At 37.3% G+C, this 22,570-nt stretch overlaps 3 protein-coding genes across 4 annotated transcripts; 1 reads left to right on the top strand and 2 right to left on the bottom strand.

The window, feature by feature from the left end:
• Positions 1-829: 829 nt before the first annotated feature.
• Positions 830-16,505, bottom strand: LOC147170056 (choline transporter-like protein 2). The gene is made up of 22 exons (XM_086083359.1): positions 16,368-16,505; positions 12,326-12,380; positions 12,170-12,243; positions 11,456-11,540; positions 11,292-11,376; positions 11,104-11,217; positions 8,954-9,008; positions 8,752-8,878; positions 8,548-8,631; positions 8,307-8,419; positions 8,106-8,237; positions 7,940-8,039; positions 5,824-5,916; positions 5,643-5,727; positions 5,310-5,572; positions 5,148-5,242; positions 4,358-4,461; positions 4,193-4,266; positions 3,364-3,434; positions 3,188-3,276; positions 2,046-2,130; positions 830-1,845 (listed from the first exon to the last, which is right to left on the bottom strand). The coding sequence occupies exons 1-22, from the start codon at positions 16,402-16,404 to the stop codon at positions 1,481-1,483; spliced, it is 2,385 nt and encodes a 794-aa protein (XP_085939485.1). The 5' UTR covers positions 16,405-16,505; the 3' UTR covers positions 830-1,480.
• A 411-nt stretch (positions 16,506-16,916) lies between these two features.
• Positions 16,917-19,843, top strand: LOC147170055 (glutaryl-CoA dehydrogenase, mitochondrial-like). The gene is made up of 6 exons (XM_086082075.1): positions 16,917-16,924; positions 17,318-17,534; positions 17,729-17,832; positions 17,923-18,048; positions 18,119-18,279; positions 18,690-19,843. The coding sequence occupies exons 1-6, from the start codon at positions 16,917-16,919 to the stop codon at positions 18,761-18,763; spliced, it is 690 nt and encodes a 229-aa protein (XP_085938201.1). The 3' UTR covers positions 18,764-19,843.
• syce2 (synaptonemal complex central element protein 2) lies at positions 19,655-22,117 on the bottom strand. 2 transcript variants are annotated; one of them, XM_086083980.1, is made up of 4 exons: positions 21,679-22,117; positions 21,396-21,448; positions 20,375-20,483; positions 19,655-20,275 (listed from the first exon to the last, which is right to left on the bottom strand). In XM_086083980.1, exons 1-4 carry the CDS (start codon positions 21,751-21,753, stop codon positions 20,057-20,059), a joined length of 456 nt encoding a protein of 151 aa, XP_085940106.1. In that variant the 5' UTR covers positions 21,754-22,117; the 3' UTR covers positions 19,655-20,056. The 2 variants fall into 2 exon arrangements, with proteins under 2 accessions (XP_085940106.1, XP_085940105.1); XM_086083979.1 differs by having other exon boundaries at positions 21,667-22,107.
• Positions 22,118-22,570: the final 453 nt, after the last annotated feature.

The following is a 22,570-nucleotide window of genomic DNA, read 5'->3' as shown; positions in this document are numbered from 1 at the left end:
ATGTTGGCTATGGCTGGGTGTTTCTCAAAACCATGCCATGGTTTACTGGCAAGCAATAGGATGTGTGACATTTGAAAATCGTAGCCTGGCCCTGTGGCCCATAAAGCATTATGGGTTGTTCACTTATTCACTGCCATTGACGGCTTTAGACGTCAAAAATTTATTTGAACTATTTCTGTTAGTTTTTTCCACTTTTAACAAGAGTATGAAAACCTAGAAAAGTTGTTATTGTACATCTAGAACAGATTATCAAATTTGTGATTAATCGTGAGTTAACTATTGAAGTCATCTTTTTTTTTTTATAATATTTTTTCAAAAACCAAATTTTTTATCTTTTTTCATTTTTAAAATCTTTTTTTCCAAAAAGTTCAATTGTAACTAATCGCATGACTTCAATAGTTCGCTCATGATTAATCACAAATTATATATCTGGTCTAAATGTACAATATTTTTTTTCTTATTAACAAAAGTGGAAAAAAATAGAAATAGTTCAAATTAATGTTTGACGTTTATAGCCGTCAATGGCAGTGAATGAGTTAATATGGAATGAATTGTCTTGTCAGCCTCAAAGCCATCAGTTTTTAGCGTCCAAAAATTCTCAGTCTAATCTGGGGAAAACAAAACAAAACCATATTATTAACGTGAGCTAATGTGGCAAATAAACCACTGTAGTATTTTTATTCTGAACAGAATTTGAAATTGTATTTCATCACCTGTTATTTACGTATTAATTTTGACAATTTGTTAGCCTATTTGATTAGTGTTGTATTTTTAAAAAGTAAATGTATAATCCTCAAATTTTATGGCATGGGAAAATAGATGGACTCTGTTCCAATGGCATGTTTTCTTTTTATTCAACATGACTTTTTCTTTTTCTTTATCAACAACAGATATGAACAATTACAATAGCCTAATACAATAAAAGGAATGTCATCAGCAAATGTTAGAAAGTCAATGTACATGTTTTCACCAACGTTATAATGAGCATTTCAAAGATCAAACAATAAATCTGAATTGGGCATCACGCCCTGCAGTGTGAACGTAGCCTGCCTTATATGGTCATGCCAACATCATGCAGCATCAGAAAATCACAGCACTTTCGCCAAGGCAAGTAGGTGGCAGTACAATACTGTACATGGCGAGGGTTTCAAGACTGAAGCCAACAATCTGTATATAAATAGTAAAGTTTTTGGCATCAGCTGGTGTCGTAAATCGTGAAAAATCAAACTTCCATGGAGATACACAGCTTGTAGAGGTCGTGTCGTGCGTTAATATTTAATTATCAGGCACGGCGTAAGCACTTTCGCACCAACACAATTTTCAAGCTACATCGACACACCGGGCCCCAAACTCTGAGCACAAACCTCCTCCAGCTCACAAATCTTGCTGCACATTTTTGAAGCCACAACATTATACTCATTCTCCAAGCATCTCTTGCTTTGTAGCGGCAGCATGTTTTCAGTTGGATTCTTCTGCTTTTCTACTCCTCATCCTCATTTGAATGCGTCTCCGCCCGCAAATTCTCCTGCTGCTTAAGCACCACCCTCACGTCTGCTTCTCTCGCTTCCCGTTCGCAGGCTATTCGCTCGTCGTTCGTTTCTTGCTCCTTGGTTTCATCCGCCTCTTCATAATTAGCGTTCAGAGGCTGCCCATCCTCCCTCCGCGGCGGAACGACAGACTGCAACTTCAGTTCAATGTCGCCTTCTTCCACAACTCCTTGGTTTGTTTGGTCGGCGTCGTCTCCGTCGCCTTCAGACCTCGTCCCTAAGCCGAGGAGAACGTGCAGCTCGGGGGACATGAAGTACGGCCTTCCAGGCGAGCCGTCATTTCTCTCCAAGTCTTCGCCTTTCGGTGAGCAGAGTTTCATTGGGGTTCAAGGAAAATTGGAAAATATTAGAGGTGGTGAGACAGCAACAAATAAACACGAAACTAGCAGCTCAGTTTGACAAGTAATAAATATAAATTGAATATAAATTGAACTAGTAGCACAATAGTACAAGTTTATAACAAGGAGAAATGAGACCATGCCAATGAAAAGTACTCACAGAAGCAGAGGAAGATTGTGTCCACACACATGGAGTACACACTGAGGAAACCATGGGCAATGAAGTAGGATCCAATTACATTCGTCTAATTAGAGGGGGGCAAAAAAATTTGACATAAAAAATTCTGCACCACAGATAAAAATTAAAACAGTATTCAAACAAGTTCCATCAGCACAACAAGATACCGTCCCCCTCCTAAAGTATTGGAACGGCAAGGTCACTTCTTTGATTTTGTGGCATACAAGATATTTCAGATCAACTCATTCACTGCCATCGACGGCTATAGACGTCAAAAATTCATTTGAACTATTTCTATTAGTTTAACATTTTCCCACTTTTGTTAACAAGAGTATGAATACCAAGAATTGTTTTATTGTATTAGAACAGATATAAAATGTGTGATTAATCGTGAGTTAACTAGTGCAGTCATGCGATTAATTACGATTAAAAAAAAATATCGCCTGACGGCCCTAATTTTTAATCTTTTCTTAAAAAAGAAAAAGAAAAGATTATTAAAAATAATAATAATAAAGAAAAGATTGTTAAAAATCAGGGGCATCAGGTGATTAAAATTTGTAATCGTAATTAATCGCATGACTTCACTAGTTAACTCACGATTAATCACACATTTTATATCTGTTCTAAATGTACAACAACAAAATTCTAGGCTTTCATACTCTTGTTAACAAAAATGGAAAAAAATTGTTCAAATTGATTTTTGACGTCTATTGCCGTCGATATATATATATATATATATATATATATATATATATATATATATATATATATATATATATATATATATATATATATATATGCAAGCGACAGGAAGCGTAACTACATTAGTTACTTGTTTCCTCTAAGCAAATCCAATGCAACTAGCTTCTAATTAGCGGATATCATTCTGGGGCGAGGGACATGCTTTTTAGCGGTCCATCAAACTCCTCTTAAACGTTTTTGACAATATACACATGTGTTGTCAGGCTATTTTAGACAAAACATGTTCTTTATTCTTCCTAACATCTATAAAAGTGGGTCACGGCTATACAACAAAAGGAATCAATAATTTCACAAATGTAAAATGTTAAAGCCTCAGTAGAGGTCGATCGTCAGTGTGAATGTTTGTTCCATTTTGGACTCACCAGTATTGGCACCCAGTAGAAGTTCAAAGAAGGAGCAGCGTACTCAGGAGAATCAATTCTTCCAGTAAAGAAGAAAAAGGAGAGGACGCCTGCACAGAAAAAAAATTGGAGTACAACTACACATGAATTACATTTAACATAACGTACTTTTGTAAGCGATATGAGAGCGCGTTTACCAATGAATCCAACAATGAGCAGTTTTCCAAGGAACAACAGGAAGTCAGTCACTTTGTCCAAGACAACCACCCTGTTTTGAAAATGACACACAAGAAAAAGTTCATCTGCTTCTGACGCTATTTACTGCCTCCTATAGTCTGGGGTAGGCAAGTTTTTTTTAAACGTTTTTTTTTTAATGTCTCCCTCCTCGAACACAGCTGAGAGGCTCTTGCAGAACGTAATGAGCAGCTGATGATTTGAAACACCTGGGTTGGAGGCAGGAGACACCGAAAACATGCAGGACTGCGACTCTCTAGGACCGAACTTGTCTATCCCAGACTCTGGGAGAATATCAGCTAACAACGGGGGCGAGCATCAAGCATAAACTAATCGTTATTGTGCATCACCTGCGTTGAATTAACTCCGAGTGGCTGGGTTAGTTTCGGTGTATTTCTAAATTGATGTCAGTAGTTGTTGCACTTACATGATTCCATGACTCGAATAAAAATATGGAATGATAATTTAGGCTAGCTAAAAGCAGGTCTAAGTTGTGGTGCAGGTGGTATAACAAAATATACAAAAATACTAAAAGGAAACTCCGCCCATGCAGAGTCCTACATCTAATTCAAATGCAAATTCCAACAAATTTTATTGCCAGTGACTAATATAAAGAATGAAACTTGTGAATGTTAAAATAAAAAGACAGAAGAAAAACATTGCCTTTGAATAATATTCAGGTAAAATCCAAATGTGTAAACATTACAGTATATTTGCCAAGGCAGAAATGTAGATGAAGTCTCCAATGAGAGCAAATGTTTGTCAAACGTAACAAGGTATATAATTTCCAACCTGACAACGTTCCTCAGCAGAAGATTGAAGGCGTCTTGAGCTGAAGTACAGAAACTATGCCCATAGATGGCAATCTTGAGACAGACGTGGCACACACATTAATTAGTATAACTAGTATACTAACATCTCTCCACTCCATGGTTATCTGTACTTGCGGAAACTCACCATGATGTAAGCATTCCTGTTGAGGAACTTGATGCATTTCTCCAGACACCAGAAGCAACATTTCATGCAGTTCAGCAAAAATTTAGTAAACTTGTTTTTAGCACCTGGAGGATGAAGGAGGATAAAAATGTTGGTAGGAGTAATTCATCTGTCAGTTTTCTTTTTTACTATCCTGGCAGAAAAAGCGGAATACACCTTTGACCATAGTCATGAGTCAACGGGCCCGTTGTTAGCTCATTCTTCACAGCCATTTTTACTGAAGCAATACCCTTCGCTATCGGCTGTTTTACTGGATTTTGACTGATTTTGCTAGGCCCACAGAATATTGTGTTCTATTGCTATAAAAACATGGAACCTACCAAAAGAAAGATGAGAGTCTCCTCTTTCATCAGAGAAAAAAAGTTGATATGTTTCCGTTTTGCAGCAATTAGCATTAGAATATAGCTAAGTTTCATAATAATTCGCAAATCTGTTTAGAACTGTGGGTAAATCAGCTCGTTTGCAACATGGCCCTGGTTGATCTCGTATACTCTGCTGCCACCTGCAGGCCGTTTTTTGTAATAGCTACCATTTCTTCAACCGTTCTCTGCAGTTGAGAGGCTGCATCAACGCCTTCTGTATGCTCTAGCATAAAAACGTATAAATACGTCTTTTTGGACACTTAAAAATAGAACGTATTTGTGAGAATTGATCACTATTTTTGCCCACTATTTCTTTGGGTTGTTTTTTGCAAGTTGGAAACATGGCTGTATACACGTGTAAAACTGTATCCATTCACTTTAAAGTCTACCTTTCAGCTTGCGATCAAGATATTCCAGAAGAACCCTGATGATCTGGATCAACGACAGGATCAGTGAACCAAGCGCCACTGAGCCTGTGTGATATCTGGCAGGCACAAATGAAGAGTTGTTACAAAGTCAAAGAGTCAGCCCATCAACTTCACAAATCTAACCTGAGGGTTCGTCCCAGAGAGGACGAGACGGGGTTGGGTGGCATATCATCGGGTTTCTTAAAAGCCCAGTAATATGAGGCAAAGGCCCCAGCTAGCGTGACCTGTCCCATGGCCGTCACAAAGTTGGCGCACCAGAAGAGGAGGAAGAGGTTGTAAAACTGGAACACGATGAGGTATTTGTGGTACAGGCTCTCCCCACCATAGAAGGCAAAGTTACATTCGGCTTCAGGGCACGCCGACGTTATATTGGAGATGTTGAATGTCTGCAAAAAAAATTAAACAGTTTGATAGTAGAAACATGTTGACGTGATGAGGCGCAGGATTGGTTATCACCTTAGGATCGCAGGTTTTGAAACGATATTCGCAATCCTCATTGGCGGACACTTTGTACACTTCAGAATTTGATGTGGCAAGATAACTGAATGGCAAAGATGTTAAGGTGGCAAAAAAGAAACAATATGTATTCATACTGCATCTGTTACATCCCTGATTAGCATCTGAAGTGAAAGGATACACAGCAGTGACCGCCCAGTAAGCTATCACCACTGCCACGAGGAGAGAAGTCAGCAATGGGTAGAATAATGATGATGTCACATATCCAAGAGCCCTGAAAAAAATATTTTTTTCATTAATGATAATCATTGCTTTTCTTATATATAACAATAGAGCAACCTGTGGTAAAGTAGCAGTTGGTATGCTAACATATAGCAAGTTAGCCATCTGAGTAGAGAAAAGTGTCGAGGCAGATAAAGATATTTAACACGCTAACAGTTGCTAACATTGCTATATATTGTTCAGCAACACTCAGTGGCAGTGCTTGATCCCAACCTAATTCCACAAATAATAACGTAGTTACAATAATTATATTATTATGGTTAGAAGGAAAAAAATATGCATTAGCTTAGCTTGGCCATGGGGCAGATTGCACTTTAACACTGACATTGAAATGGAGATAATGAAGTAGTATTTTGGAGATAATCAAGTATTATTTAACTGTTTCATTCCAGTTATCACTTAAACACTGTCTCTCTAGGGCTGGTGTATGTAAGTATAGCATTTTATATAAAGAGGTAAATAGCTCAAGAGGTAAATAAGGCAGCCTCAAATTTCTTGTAGCTTTAGCATAGTTTATGGTTTAAATTTAATTTGATCATAAGAGATGTTTCTAATATTCCCATTGCCTTATTTTAGTTTTCATTTCATTTGTTTCAGGGAACGGTCAACATAAACAAGAAAACCTGAACATAATTTAGGGGCGTCAAAATTAGTGCATTACTTTTGAGTTAATTTAAAGTTCCTTTAACGGCACTATTTTTTTTAAAGCGCGATTCATGACCGCCCTTTACTTGGAAAGCCTGTACTGGGGGGAATTCTAAACACAACGCCGTACACATGTCCACGTCAAAATTTACAATTTTTAAAATGTGCAGAATTTCCCAAGTTACTTCATGTTAAAGATTAGATAGCTCTTAATATGAAATGAAAAGAAAAAGGCACTGAGCTGTCACCAATATCTTACAAATACAATTATGTCATCTCGTGGCAGAAAAATATTACCGTATCAATGAATGACAAAAGATGCAGCCCTATTTCTATTAGATTAACATTTTTCCCCACTTTTATGTTAACAAGAGTATGAAAACTTAGAAAAATATATTTTTAGTGTACATTTTATTGTACATTTAGAACAGATATAAAATTTGCCATTAACTCATTCACTGCCATTGACGTCAAAAATTCATTTGAAGAAAAAAATATTTTTAGTGTACATTTTATTGTACATTTAGAACAGATATAAAATTTGCCATTAACTCATTCACTGCCATTGACGTCAAAAATTCATTTGAAGAAAAAAATATTTTTAGTGTACATTTTATTGTACATTTAGAACAGATATAAAATTTGCCATTAACTCATTCACTGCCATTGACGGCTATAGAAGTCAAAAATTCATTTGAACTATTTCAATTTTTTTTTTCCACTTTTGTTGACAAGAATATGAAAACCTAGGGGGGGGGAATTATTGTACACTTAGAACAGATATATAAAATGTAATTAATCGTGAGTTAACTAGTGAAGTCATGTGATTAATTACAATTAAAAAATATAATCGCCTGACGTCCCTAACTTTTAATAATCTTCACTAGTTAATTAATTAATCACAAATTTTTATATCTGTTCAAAATGTACAATCGTTTTTTTCTAGGTTTTCATTCTCTTGTTAACAAAAGTGGGAAAAAAATTTAACTAATAGAAATAGTTCAAATGAATTTTTTACGTCTAAAGCCGTCAATGGCAGTGAATGAGTTAATCATGAGTTAACTATTTAAGTCATGCAATTACAATTAAAAAAAAATCATCGCCTGACATCCCTATAATTTACCAATAAGTACTTAATTAAAACCTGGCCTGAAAAGAAGTAGGATGAAGACAATTTGGAAGTGGGAGGAAGAAAAAGAAAAAGGAACATGAGAGACATACATTTGTTGGAAACAGCTCTCAACCTATACAACCACAATTACAAAAATAATCTAATTCCTCTCTAACAGTCAAAACTGAGCATCAACGTTGTAGGCTCCAAAGTGTGACTGCTTCACTTTGACACGTTATACGCCTGGAAGGAGTCTGACCTGCTGGACTCTTTGATGAGGGCGATTGCGATCATAATCCTCTTCCTAAGGAAGATGAGCGTCACAATGACGAGGAACTCCACAACAGCGAGGGTGATTGCTGCAAAAGTGGAAGGAATTGAAACAGACACAACAACACACTATTGGGGAGCATTTTGGAGCGTACTGAATGCAAGCCATGTTTGTCTGATCTCAAGGTAGATGGAGAGGTCGGTCTGTATTCCCAGATCACGGACAGTCAGATCAGCGCCAGGTTCCACAGCCAGACTTTGATACTTCAGGTAACAATGTACAATACCTAAGAAAACACCCAATGTTGAGTCCTTTTCATGTACCTGATGTCACAAGAGTCAAAAAGGAGATTTACCGTAGATTATGACTGCATTGACGAGAACAATCATGATCCAGACCATGATGCCTGCCAGTAAGCGCAGCATGACTATGAAGAACCAGCTGCTAACCATCGCAACCGTCAGACCTCTAAAAATGGCACAAATTTGAGGGTCACAGTAAAAACATTTGCATTGAAAAATATAGCCATCGAGATTTTTCTTTTGTCCAGAGACAATTTCGAATTTTGAATCAATGAATCATGTTCAACTTCTTACATTATTATAAAGTGCCAGGATTGAGTGTAATCCTCAAAGATTTTCATGGCCAACTGGCGAGCTTCAAAAAGTATGTTGGACTTCCTGTAACAAAAACAACATTCAAATACACATGTTAAACCTAGTTACAAAATGTCGATTTAGCACAATGGAGTGGTTCCCATAATACAAGGTGACTGAGGTGACTGTGTGAAAAGGACTCACTTGGTCGCATTGAGCACTTGTGCGGCGGGAATGCCTTCTGGGCCGCCGGTTTGAATAACGGTGTCATTGCCGACCATCACGCTGCCATCCTTTAATGTTGCCAGGGATGGAAGGCAGCGCCGTGTGACTACACAAAGCGGCAGAAGAACACAATTGGAATGTGACATCGCTAGTTGATGCATGAAACATGCTTGTCACTCACAGACTTTGCTGGGCATGATCATGGAAGGGCAGAAGCGTATCTTCTCTGCGACACTCTAAATATAAAAAAATATTAAAAAACAAGTTAACTTTGACATGGTATTTAAGACACAGTATCATTTAACCTTTTTGACTGGCAAGTGTTTATGAATGTTTTTGCAAGTGTACTTGCAGGCAAAATGCCACTCTGTATTGGCTTGTGTGTAAAGATTGTTTTTTCATCCTTTTTTTTTTGTATTTGACCAAAATAATACTAATATGTTCGTAAATGAAGTATACATTTTTTTACTTATTAGGGCTGGGTTTTAAAAAAGCGAATAATCAAAATGTAATCGATTTTCCTTTTCGAGACGGATATTGATACATTCATTCTAAGACCATGAATCAGTTATTTTAAAGGTGGGGTCTTAATTTTTGACCGTTTGTTTATAAACAATTCAAAACGGACTCCTCCCATGGCTCAACCATACTAGCTCATCGTTCCCGCCTCTGACCGCATCGCGCCTGCATCCGGCGACACGCCCCCCGCTCTGTGATTGGCTGGAGAGGTAAACATTGACTTTCTGCCCAGAAATGTTCCTCTTATGGCAAAACACAACAAAACGGCAAAATACAGGCTGAGGGTTGTTGGATGATGGCAAAATCACCACCACACATTAACAGAAGCCCAGAGGTATTGATTAAGAAGGATTTCATGTGTATACATCCAGTGTTTATGTAGTGTTTATTTCTGAGTGAGAAAATATAATTTTAAAGGCCAATTTTTTTGTATTTTACTTTTTCTTCAAATTTGCTGTTCACGTGTATTTAAAATTATTTTTTTACATTTATATATGTATATAATACTGACTTATGACCTGACTTTATAACTAATGAATTAGAATTATGAAAATATTTTCATCTGATCCTTGCTGATGTCAATGTTTGTGTAACACTTCATGTGTGACACGTGTTACTTTTATTATTAAACTAAATAATTTAACCAGTTACTGCCTCCGCAAAATTTTATATGGAATTTATTATTGGGGCGTTTTTATCATGTCCTTGATATTTAAGAAAAATTGATGTTCCATAATTAATGACTATTGGATTGAATTGAAGTGAATCAGAAAAAAAATCGAAATTGAATCAAAACTAAACTCTTTTGAATCGAAATTGAATCTATTGAAGAAGTTACAATCGATACCCAGCCCTACTTATTATGTCTGCAGTGCATGATTTCCGTTCAGCGTTTTTCCCCACAATTTGGGCGCCGGGCTTAAGTGGATGCAAACTATTACCCTACATTTTACTGGTCGTTTATTTTTATTTATTTTTTCCCACAAAGAACTTCCAATCGTGATTGGTCTGACCACAAAACAGGTTTCCACTTTGCCACACTCTATTTGAAATAACCCCTGGCCCAGAGAAACGCCTGCGCTTTTTGGTCTGCTTTAAAAATGGCTTCTTCTTTGTAATGTCGCAATGTTTTCTGGAAGTCTTGCTGAGCCCTTTCTGTGATTTCCCTTACAGTAAGCATTCCTGTTTGCGGTGCAAGGACGTTTAAGGGCCCGAAGATCATGTGGATTTTTCGGCTTTGACCCTTACACACAGAGATTGTTCCAGATTCTCTGAATCTTTGGATGATGTTATATGCACTGTAGATGATGGTTACTTCAAACTTTTTGCAATTTTTCGCTGGTAAACACCTTTCTGATATTTCTCCACTATCTTTCTGCGCAACATTGGAAGAATCTGTGATTCTCTACCCATCTTCGCTTCTGAGAGACACTGCCACTCCGAGAAGCTCTTTTTATACTCCAATCAAGTTGCCAATGGACCTCATTAGTGGTAACTGGTCTTTTAGCTGTTTTTTTTATAAGTGCAATTGACTTTTCCAGCCTCTTATTGCTACCTATCCCAACTTTTTTTTTAGATTTGTTGGCACCATGAAATTTACAATCAACATATTTTTCCCTTAAAATGATACATTTTCTCAGTTTAAACTTTTGACCTGTCATCTATGTTCTATTCTAAACAAAATATTGAAAGTTGGCACTTCCACATAATTGCATTCAGTTTTTATTCACAATTTGTATAGTGTCCCAACTTTTTGGGGATTTGGGTTTGTACAAGATTCTTACGTTGCGCAATGATTTGTGGATGCTTTACCTGGTTATTTTGTGCCTCTTCCTTGCAATACTGTAAGTAGTATTCACGGTCTATTTTGTTACCCTGGGCACCTTTCAATGTGAGATGCCTGTCAGGACAGCGTTTCACACATATCTGGAACAGGTGACAAACAACTGTTAGAAAACTATTGAGACCATTTGAAACATGTTAATTGTCTCGTAGCTAACCTGTGTGGTGGGACACTGGAGCTCAACCATCACCGCGGGACTGGCACACATCAGGATATTGAAGTAAAACAGAAGAGGCTTGTCCCTATGTCATATACGGAGGATAGCAACATGTCATTACTGACGGCACCATTACATTACGCTATTAATGCCTGATAACTCACTCTTGGAGTGTTCCTTTTTGCCCACAGAAGTTGCCTCTACTGTCAGTGGGATAGATGATTTTCCGGGGGTCACCCTGAGTCCAGGCTTTATGGAAAGACAGGTAGAATCATTCAAAACAAAAAGAAAAGAACAGAACATACAAAACAAAAGTTTGCTCAAGAGTTAATCAAAAATAATTAACTGGATTATCTTTGATACAGCCTTTAAGAGTTGAAGTCTACCTGTAACTTTGTGTTTCGCCAGTAGGAGAAGTTGTTGGTTCACTAATTCGAATTGAAAGGCTAATATGGTGCGCAACGTATTATGTGCATTGTTTTTATTTTCCTATTCTTTGTCTAATTTGTAGGATTATATTATTAATAATAATTAGATTGCAAGTTTAATAAAAAGGGTCACATTTACGTTTAACTTCGAGAGCACGATTAGATCACTTCCTGTTTACCACTAGCGAAGCCGTGGTGGTAGCAGCAGTTGGTAGCAGCTGGCTCGACCTCGCACAAGTTGCAGATATTAAGTGAAGCTAAAGGTCAGATCTAGGTACTTGTAATGGATTTCGTTGTATGACTAATTGCATGTTTTGTATTTAGAATATGGATTGTGAATATGAAATCTGAAAACAAACAAAACATGACAACAGAAGAGAAAGAAAAGAATGGCAAGACTAGTGTTCATCCTAATCATATACTTAGTGCATTATGGCTAGTCAGTCTTACCAAGAATTCCCACAGCAAAGTAGCCCAGCAAGGCAACGATGAAGAGAAAACAGCAGACGACATCCGTGCATCCTCTGAGAACAAAAAGATCTTGGTTAATAATCAGTTATTTTGCGCCAAAAATTTGGAACCGCTGATTGAAAGTTAGCTTTATACCTGTCGCGTAGGGGCCCCTTGAAGTTCGGGTCAAACCTCCGGACCTCCCCTGAAACTGAAAGAAAACATGATCATCACTATCTCATGTTTACACCTGAAATTTGGATTGTTGATTTCAATTTTCCAAAATGTGCAACCACTGTTAATTTTACTCTCATTTGGCCAAACAGTAGTATTGAATCTACTACATAGATTATTAAAGTGCACAACAATACATTTACACATATGCAGTCAGTCATATGTATGAGTTGCAGTTAATGCCATATTAATACAAAATAGTTTGGTCAAGTGTGAATTCTTCAAAGGCCCATGCCAACAAACAAACACAAAATTGTCAACATACATCAAATGCCATGGTCCACGATGAGTCCTAAATATACTTTAATTGCAATAACATCTCAATTTATGTACTGTTTTTTTTTTTTTTTAAACACAAGGACCCAACCCGAAACAAACGCAAAGTATAAAAAACATTGCTAATTTGGGCATTTTACAAGAACAATCTAATGATGGCCTTGAACTTTTGCTAATTCACTGTATCTTTCGTTGCTAAGTACATCAAAGACCAGAATCACATAAGCAACCCAATGGGGTAGATGCCACGGACTTCCGCGCCGTTTCTGGCCACGTTCCAACACTCGCACCCCCACCCCTGCAGGGGTGCTCAAGTTCGGTCCTGGAGAGCCCCTATCCAGCCTGTTCTCCATGTTTCTTTCCACTAACACACCTGATTCACGATCAGGATCGTTATCAGGCTTCTGCAAAGCTTGCTGATTAGCTGATCATTAGATCCCGCTGTGCTGCAGGAAGGAAACATGGAAAATAGGCTGGATAGCTAAAATCTGCACCAAAACGTTAACTTAATTTAAATTTCATCAATCAAAATTTTAAACCTTGATGTTTTGCAAGATGTGCCTATTTATTACCCTTTTTAAGGTAACTTGAACAATAATTTAACTAAATATTGACTTCTTAATTTCAAAACTAGTAATCAATTTGTTGTGCATTCTAATAATGCAACAGGATGATTAAACATTTGGTTTCACCATCATAACAGAAGCCACAACCACAAAGTGTCCCGCAATAAAAAAAAAATTAAAACACTTCTGACACCCCTGCCTTAAATCCTCATTAACAAAAGAAACAAAAACGCACAACTCTACCTTGTTTTCTGACCAGCAACATTGTCTCATCAGTTCTCACTCATTTGATGACGCTGTCTCACTTGATTCTCCTCGCGTCCTGGCAGCTATTTCTTTGTAATGGCTGTGAGAAGTCTCACCTCTGAGACCTCAATGTCACTTAAACCCGAATGCCATAGCAAGGATAGGTCTAACTTGTCCCATAAGGTAAATAAAGAGCTTTATTAGGTCACGTGATGCGTGACTGGTCACAAAGCAGAGAGATCTCAAAGACATGCGATTATTTCAAGGCCATATACTTAATCATGATAACATTGGCGCTCAAATATAGGTCTCTGATGACACTTATTGATGATAAACATCATCATCTTATACGTTAGAAACAAGTCAACCCATAATCTTCTGTTAACCGTCACGATGGAGTCCACATCATCTAAAAGTCAAAGCAATGCAGTGTTTGACTGTAGTGTTTTTGGGCATTTAACCCCCGCGGAACTGTTAACGGACATTGTTGTTTGTGTACAAAATTTCCGTTTTCATTCCAGTAGGACTGGGCAATAAACTGAATTAATTCAATTAATTAGTTATTTTAACTCATAAACGTCAACAAATCATTTAAACTTTTTCTATTGGGCAATAAAGCGAATTGATTCAATTAATTTGTTATTTTAACTAATTCGCTGCCATTGACGGCTATAAATGTCAAAAATTCATTCTAACTATTTATATTAGTTTTACACCCCCCCCCCCCCCCCACACACACACACTTAACAAGAGTAAAAATAAAATGTGATTAATCGTGAGTTAACTAGTGAAGTCATGCGATTATTTTCGATTCAAAATTTTAGCCCCGAATTTTTAATAATCTTTTCTTCTTCTTTTTTTTTATTAATTCGCTGCCATTCAACGGCTATACAAATCAAAAATTAATTTGAACTATTTCTATTAGTTCACATTTTTTTTCACTTTTATTAACGAGAGTATGAAAACCTAGAATTTTTTTTAGTGTACATTTAGAACAGATATAACATTTGTGATTAATTGTGAGTTAACTAGTGAAGTCATGCGATTAATTACGATTTTAAAAAATTACCGCCTGAAGCCCCAAATTTTTAATAACCTTTTTTTTTTTTTAAATACATTTATGGCAGTGAATGAGGTAAAAATATAATCGTTGAAAATGAGCTAAATCAAGAAATCAAAGTGCATACAAATAAATACACTCGTTTTCTTCTGGGGGTTGTTCTTAAGTGGTTTTCTTAGTATCTGAACCCAGAAATTTTTATTTCGAATCGCTACTGCCATCTGTGGCCGAAAAAGACAACTTCACACCCCCTTCATCACGTACACAATGTGCACATGACGTCACATCCGCAGAAAAAGAGCAGGAAATTCGAACCCGAATCCAGTCTGATAACTATTGGTCAGAGGTTTGCAGGAGTACCCACTGTGAAGCTAAGGTGTTAATCTACTAATTAGAACATGTTCCAGTCACAAATGGGCAAATAAAAAGATATTGTTGGGCAAATTGTTACAGAGAGCAACTTTAAGTTCTGTTATATCCAAACGTTATTGTGAGTAGTAATTTTTCACAAATGGCAGAATGCTGGATGGGTCGTTTACAAGACTACTTAATTGTGGCATCTAAGCACAAGCTAAGAATGTTAAATGTACGTTAAAACGGATTTGAAATCAGTATACGTTATTGTTGTCTCAACATTTTGCACAGGAATTATTTTTGAATCAATGAAACCTTTAATAAATGTTTGTTGGGTTTATTGCTTCGATTAGTTGTCCAGAATGACTGCAAAATGTGTGTGTGGGGGGGGATATCACCCAGCCCTACCTTCCAGTTTTGTTTTTTTAATCGCATGCTGCACTCGCCTACATCCTAATGCATCCTCTGTCCATAAAACCTAGCAACATCCCTGCCTTTTGCCAGTCTGACCAATCGTCATGTAAACAGTTCAATCTGCGTCCAGTCTTGACATGTGTAGTGATGTCGTTTGATTTAGGTATTTTAAAGCATTTAAAAATATATATTTTTGTTGCTTTTAAATGTTTTTAACTTCTTTCTCTTTTTTTTTGCAAAATATTTTAAATTGTTGTACATTTCATTGTTTGAGGCGCATTGTGTATGAAATGTGCTATAAATAAAGCTTATTTGCGTTTGCATTGCCGGTGTGACTACTTAGTGGATGAGAACAAGAACATCACACGTTGTAAACAAACAAACAAACAAACAAACAAACAAAAAGACCACGGTCTTCTTTGGACCATCCCATAAGCGTGAAGGCGTCTACAGCAACCAGAAGACAGAGCCAGGAACACGTCAGCTTTGCTTTGTGGTGCTGCAATAATACCGATTTTTCTCTCTCTCTCTTTCTCTCTCTCTCTCTCTCTCTCTCTCTCTCTCTCTCTCTCTCTCTCTCTCTCTCTCTCTCTCTCTCTCTCTCTCTCTCTCTCTCTCTCTCTCTCTCTCTCTCTCTCTCTTTCTTCCTCGTTTACATGATAGAGCTACTTGTGAACGCATCAGACGTGTAATTGTTTGATTCAGTATCGCAATGGATGCAATTTAACGTGTTTGAAAGATGTGGTAGAATTTGTTACCATGGCTGCAAGCAGGGGCGTGTCATCTTGATTTACGTGAAGCTATGTGCAGCAAAAACAGCACAAATACATCCACGAATGCCTCACTCACAGTTCAGTTGTATGTATGACATTTTTCATACTGTTTAAACACAAAGGGAAAGATGACAAGCAGGTCCTGGAGGATAACGATGCCCCCAGCTCTGCAGGTGCCATGTGCTCCACACCCAAACGTCCAGTGCAGTCATTGTTTCAATATTTTCTGTTACAAAGAGAAAGCCAAGACTAACAAGGGGAAAACACGTCCTTACCGTATTTACGTTCCGACTTTGTTACCTCCGGTTCCATATTGTCCCGATCACAACTCACACAGGACAGTTACCATGGAAAAAAAAAATCTGTGGACCGATTCGGTTTCAGATTAGTGATGGAGAGAATCATAAATGAACCATCCCAAAGCAAACGCACACTTCTCGTCCACGCCTACCGAGAGGAGACGAGGCCAATAGGATTGAGTAGCGCGATGAGCGACAGCGTCGACAGCCACTCAGTGGGCATGAAAAAAAATGCCTAATATGTTAAACAATTTAGACAACATTCTTTTTTCATACTTTTTGTATTATTATATTTTTTAATTTATGTATTTTTATTATTTATTTGTAAAGTGTCTTTGAGTCTTTTGAAAGGTGTTATACAAAGAAAATGTATTATTATTATGTTCGAGGTGAATGATATGTTTGTCGTTTTTCTTAAAAAAATCTTAAAAATTAAGAATACACAATGCCTACTTAATTTTTTTAAATGTATTGGTTTAATTACAGGTCAAATGTGAAAAAAATAGCATTTTTATAAACTTGCACATGCGCAAGTAAATACCCAACGAGATTATGGGCGCGAATGCTAAGCTTTTAGCATTTAGCCTACAAGTACATTCAAGCGTATTTGCAAGTATGTTCAAACGTACTTGTAAATACATGTATACATATTCCCATATACATTTGAACATATTTTTTAATATGTTCCAATGTATTTGCCAGTCAGAATTGTTTACTTCACATTGGCAGTTTTACACGTCTACTTTTCCTCATAGAGCAGTCTGAATACAAATGACCTTATTATTCAAACTGTGCACATGCAGCATTTGAGACATTGTGGTAATCGATGTGATAAACAGTTGCTTTTATTTTATTTTATTGTTGTTGTCAAGCTCTTAGTGAACTTGTCATTGCTAATATAAACTCTGTTCATGTTCCTCTTCAAGGATCACCAATTCCCCTGTAGCAGACATTGCGGTGGTTTGGGCCAAGTGCGAAGATGGAAAGGTGCGCGGCTTCATCCTCGAGCGTGGAATGAAGGGTTTGGCAACCCCGAAGATAGACGGCAAGTTCTCACTGAGGGCCTCCGCCACTGGCATGATTCTCATGGACGAAGTGGAAGTTCCTCAGGAGAACCTTCTGCCAAATGTCTCCGGTCTGGCTGTAAGTACATCTTCTCATTTGTTATATGAGGTCATCTCCAAAATGGTTAACTTCATTTCCCGTTCACAATGTTATGCTCATTTAACTACATAATGTAATGTCTTCATAAAGATGATATTGTACTGAATTGATTAACAGTACCTAATGAAATGGCCAGTGAATGTTGGGGCCCTGTTGGGGCCCGTTGTCACCAGGGTCCCTTCGGCTGCCTCAACAACGCTCGGTATGGCATCGCCTGGGGAGCTCTGGGAGCAGCGGAATTCTGTTTCCACGCAGCGAGACAGTACACTCTGGACAGGTACTTGTTGTCCCTCCATGTCCTCAAGAAGTACTTGTACTTTGAATTTCACTCTTCACATGATGTGAAATATTTCAACGCTCCAATCAGAATACAGTTCGGGGTGCCGCTGGCGAGAAATCAGCTTATGCAGAAGAAGATGGCTGACATGTTGACGGAGATCACCATCGGGTTGCAGTCGTGTTTGTCCCTGGGAAGGCTTATTGATGAAAAGAAGTAAGTTGTCTCGGGTGAATCAAACGGTAAGATTTAATTTCCAATGATGCGCTTGTTCTCGTTCAAATAGAGCAGCTTCACAAATGATTTCCATGCTGAAGAGGAATAGCTGCGGCAAAGCTTTAGATATCGCCAGGCAAGCCCGAGACATGCTGGGAGGCAACGGAATTGCGGACGAGTACCACATCATCCGTCATGTCATGAACCTGGAGGCTGTTAACACCTATGAAGGTAAGTCAATTGTTCCTGCAAGGGGGGGGGGGGGGCAGCTAGTAAGTATGTTGAATAATATGATGATTACTTTACTTAGCTTCTGGTTCCAGTTGCTGCAGTGGTTGCGAAACAATTGTCCAGTCTTTTTCTGTGCATGTGGCCAAGGTTCCATTTCTCCATTGTAGTCCGTTTTATTTTCAAAAGCTACTTGCACTTTGCATCATTTTATTTGGACAACTGTCCCGTTCTGTAGTTGAGTAAATAAGCACCCTCACATCGATAATGGGGAAATATGGTACAGTAGCAGTACTACTGTATTAAGTGCAGCAATGTGCATCCGCCACTTGAGGTCAGCAGCGTATCTTATACTTTGTTATGGTCTGCTGTTCAAAAAAATGGTATTGTAAATGTGTTTTGTCTCTTGCCAGGAACACACGACATCCACGCTTTGATCCTGGGAAGAGCTATTACTGGACTGCAATCGTTTACAGTCGAAAAGTAAAACTTTTGAGAGGTTGAATGAGAATGCCTACGAGGGATTATTGGATGTAGAAACTAGAGCACTTTATTGCCATTTGTGCAGGTGCTTTAGTTTGTGGATTATATTATGAATAGAAGGTGTCTTAAATGTCACTATGGGGCTGCCTTTTTTTTCTATTTTCATTTTATCATTCTGTCAGAAATGTGATCATCAGTACTTGACAGATTAGGGGCATCGTAGCTCTCAAATGCTGACAGGAAAAACTTCTTGCCGGACAGCGATTTAGCGACGCTGCTCCAATAGTCAGGTTTCCATCCAAATGTCTCGAAATTTTTATGCGAATTTTGTGAAAATGTGCAAAACGGACATGTGACTTATGCCCGTTTTCATCCGCTCTTCTTTTGCGAATAAGCGCCGCGAGATGACGTTGTAGTGACGGAACTTTGGGACAATGGGGAGTTCCAAGTGGGAATGTTGGTTTTGACGGACTGAACGGAAGTAGTTTGTCTTGTTGGCTTCCCTCCCGCGTGTAAGTGAAGTGTGTTGTTACATTGAGAGCTGATGTTAATAAAGCCATCTAAAATGGCATTCATGTTTTTTCTTTAATTATGAAAATAATTGTGTTGATTCATCTCCCCAAACATATCATACTTTATCATCCGCCATTTATTGTGACTACAAACGTGTGTGTGACGTAGTATCGGTCAAAACGTGCGACATATATCCGATCTTGTAGTCGCTTATTTGCAAAACCTTTTTCCATCGCCAAAATGCACATTTTCCTTTTTTCGATACGCTTTAAAAACCACCCCTTCCAAGCGCAAATTTTGGGCCTGGGAGGAAGCATATAGCGCCTTTTGGGACCCGCTGTATTCATTTTCATTTGTTTTTGCCAATCGCATTGGGTCCAAGTTGGATACTGTATAGTATTTGCCCAGTTAAAATGCCTGAACATAAATACTGTAATTTATTTGAGATGTTTCATGAAAAGGCTGTCACAATATTTTTTCTAATGTTTTATTCAAACTTTAAATATTGCAAAACGAGGGTGGCTAAGATCTTCCATTAGAAAAGCACCAAATAAAACTGCTATCCTACACATCCTGGTCTCATCTTACTTTTTGCATTCAACTCTGCATACGCAAAACTTTCAATGTAGAAACTGCAAACGGGGCAAACAACCTTATTGTGCTCTTTGACTTGAATATACGAAAACTCTGAACTATTGCTCCAAGTCTATAACACTATCAACAAATGACCAACTCTTTAAAAAAAGAGGAGGAAAGAAGTTGACTGTGTGACTCTGAACGCAATCTAGTCTGTCACATGTTCATCTGTGCCGCTGATGGCAACGCTGGGGAGGTTATCTCGAAGACTGGCCAGCACTTGGCTGGCTTCCAGGAGCTCACTGTGGAGCTTGGTGCACGTATCCAGCACGTTGTTCAACTCCATCAGCTTCACCTGCATCTCACCATTATTCTCTTCATAGACTTTGTACAAGTCCTGCTTCATTTGCTGGCACACCTCCGTCACCTTTGGCAGGCCACAGGGGTGGGTGGGAGTCTCGTTAGGTTTGCAGGTAACTACAAAAGCTGTAGGCTTTTATTGTATTTAAAAAAAATTATCCTCTACCTTGTCTATCATACTGTGCTGAAAGCTTTCAATTTCTTTCTCGTCACTGGTGCGGCGGTTGTGAATCTTCTCCACCAGTTCCTGCGCTCTTCTTGTGATGTCATTGGAGCTGCAAGCACAACACAGCCATCAGTTTGAAGAGCAAACTTGAGATGACAGCTAAACTTTTAACTCATTAAAAGTAGGGTTGCAACTAACAATTATTTCAGTAAGCAATTAATCTGCCGATGTATTTTTTCAATTCATTTAATTAGATCTAATAAATAATATATTTTTAAATTTCCATCGCGTTTCAAATTGACTGAGGACAAACAAATTATGATTGAGTTACTTGTTTGGTCAGCAAGTGAGGAAAATAGGCAAAAATGTTGATAATTAAAGTAAAAGCAACTTGTTTTATTTTAGTTCAAAAGACAATCGGTCCGTTTTCATGGATGACTACAGAAATTGGAGAATATTTACTGTTGAGGAGCTGAAATTCCAAGCATTTGGACACATTTCTGATTAAAATAAGATCTATACAATTCAACGTAAAAAATATTTATCAATTTATTTGATAAGGATTATTGTCGATTAAAATCGTTGCACCTCTAAAAGTAACCACCAGTTGAACACACTTGTGGATTTTTATCTACAAATGTTTAGATATTCTTCAAAAGTTCTTATCTAAACTTATACTATTAGCTGTTCAATTGACTTGGACTGCTTAATTTTCAATAATAAAAAAAAAAAGAGAGAGAGAAATTGGGGTGTTGTAAGATTAGTGTAGCCTATGTGTAAAATAAACTGGTTAAAAAGACATCTAAACCATACCCCAAAAAATAATCTCCAATCATTGATCAAAATATATGGTATCAATATAGGCCCCATTTCGTTTATTATTCCCATCACAAGGTCTAATTCCACCAGAAATCCCTGGCTAAAGTGGCTAAGGGGTGTAAATCTGAACTCATGAGTAATTCTCAATTTCCTTCAGTTGTTCAGTTCAGTTAAGTGGAGCTGAAAAGTGCCTTATACATACCTGGAATTGTCTTCAACATCATTCATGCTAAAACTGGCCTCGGTGTCTTCAACCTGTACCAAAGACAATGACAGTACATCAGCATTTGCACTGCGAAAATATGAAATCACCAACATGTCGTCATTGTGTTGTTCCAGCATGTACAACACAAGTCAACAATACCGGTGGATATACTACTGATACTTAAAGTAAATCGCAGTGGTTATTTTTCCTGTAACACCGGGCACGGCAAAATAACCAATTCCTAAAGGCAAAAAAAGTAACATTTCACCTGATATTCTACCATTTGTTTGTCCTGGTCACATCCTTCGTTCTGGCTGGAATGTGAGGCGAGTGCTTCTTCAAAGCAAAAGTCCATTGTGGTAGCTTTGACTGTAGTGGTCCTTTGGCGTTAATGTCAAATATTCTGGAATCTAGCTCGGATGCTAACACACGCTATGCTAGCTCAAGTTTTAGCTTCAAACGTGTACTCTTTAAAGTGCACCTTATACGTCGAAACAAACAAATAGTTTATGAAGAAATTACATAAATTAAAGATTATCACGCAAATGCTATTATAGAAGTGTTTATAATGCCCGTGAATACGAAATTACTTGGGCGCTAGCTGCTAAATGCACACTATAAATCGTATCTGCTGCTTTCGTCGTTTTTTTGAAACATACATTTTAAACGAATTGGTTTGATTGTCTTATTTGTTCGTTTGTTATTATTTACACTGCCAGAAGTCTGTTATGCTTTATCGCCTGTAGATGGCAATGTTTGGTATGCATGTTCTGTATGTAAGTATATATATATATATATATATATATATATATATATACTGTATATATATATATATATATATATATATATATATATATATATATATATAGTATATACTGTGTATAAATAAATAAATATATATATATACTGTTTATACTGTATATATATATATATTGTATATACTTTGTATAAATATATATATATATATATATATATATATATATATATATATATATACTGTTTATACTGTATATATATATATATGTATATACTTTGTATAATTAATAAATAAATATATATATATATATATATATATATATATATGTATATATATATATATATCCTGTATATCTATGTCAAAACTGAAAGTTATTGCTATAAAATGATTATTATTTTCCTACTATCTCAGTGAA

The sequence above is a fragment of the Leptonotus elevatus genome, chromosome 8, assembly GCF_054856555.1.
Source record: "Leptonotus elevatus isolate MCC_2025b chromosome 8, RoL_Lele_1.0, whole genome shotgun sequence".
In the NCBI taxonomy this organism is placed as follows: domain Eukaryota; kingdom Metazoa; phylum Chordata; class Actinopteri; order Syngnathiformes; family Syngnathidae; genus Leptonotus; species Leptonotus elevatus.
Note: the sequence above shows the minus strand (reverse complement) of the source record. Positions and strands in the feature narration are given on the sequence as shown.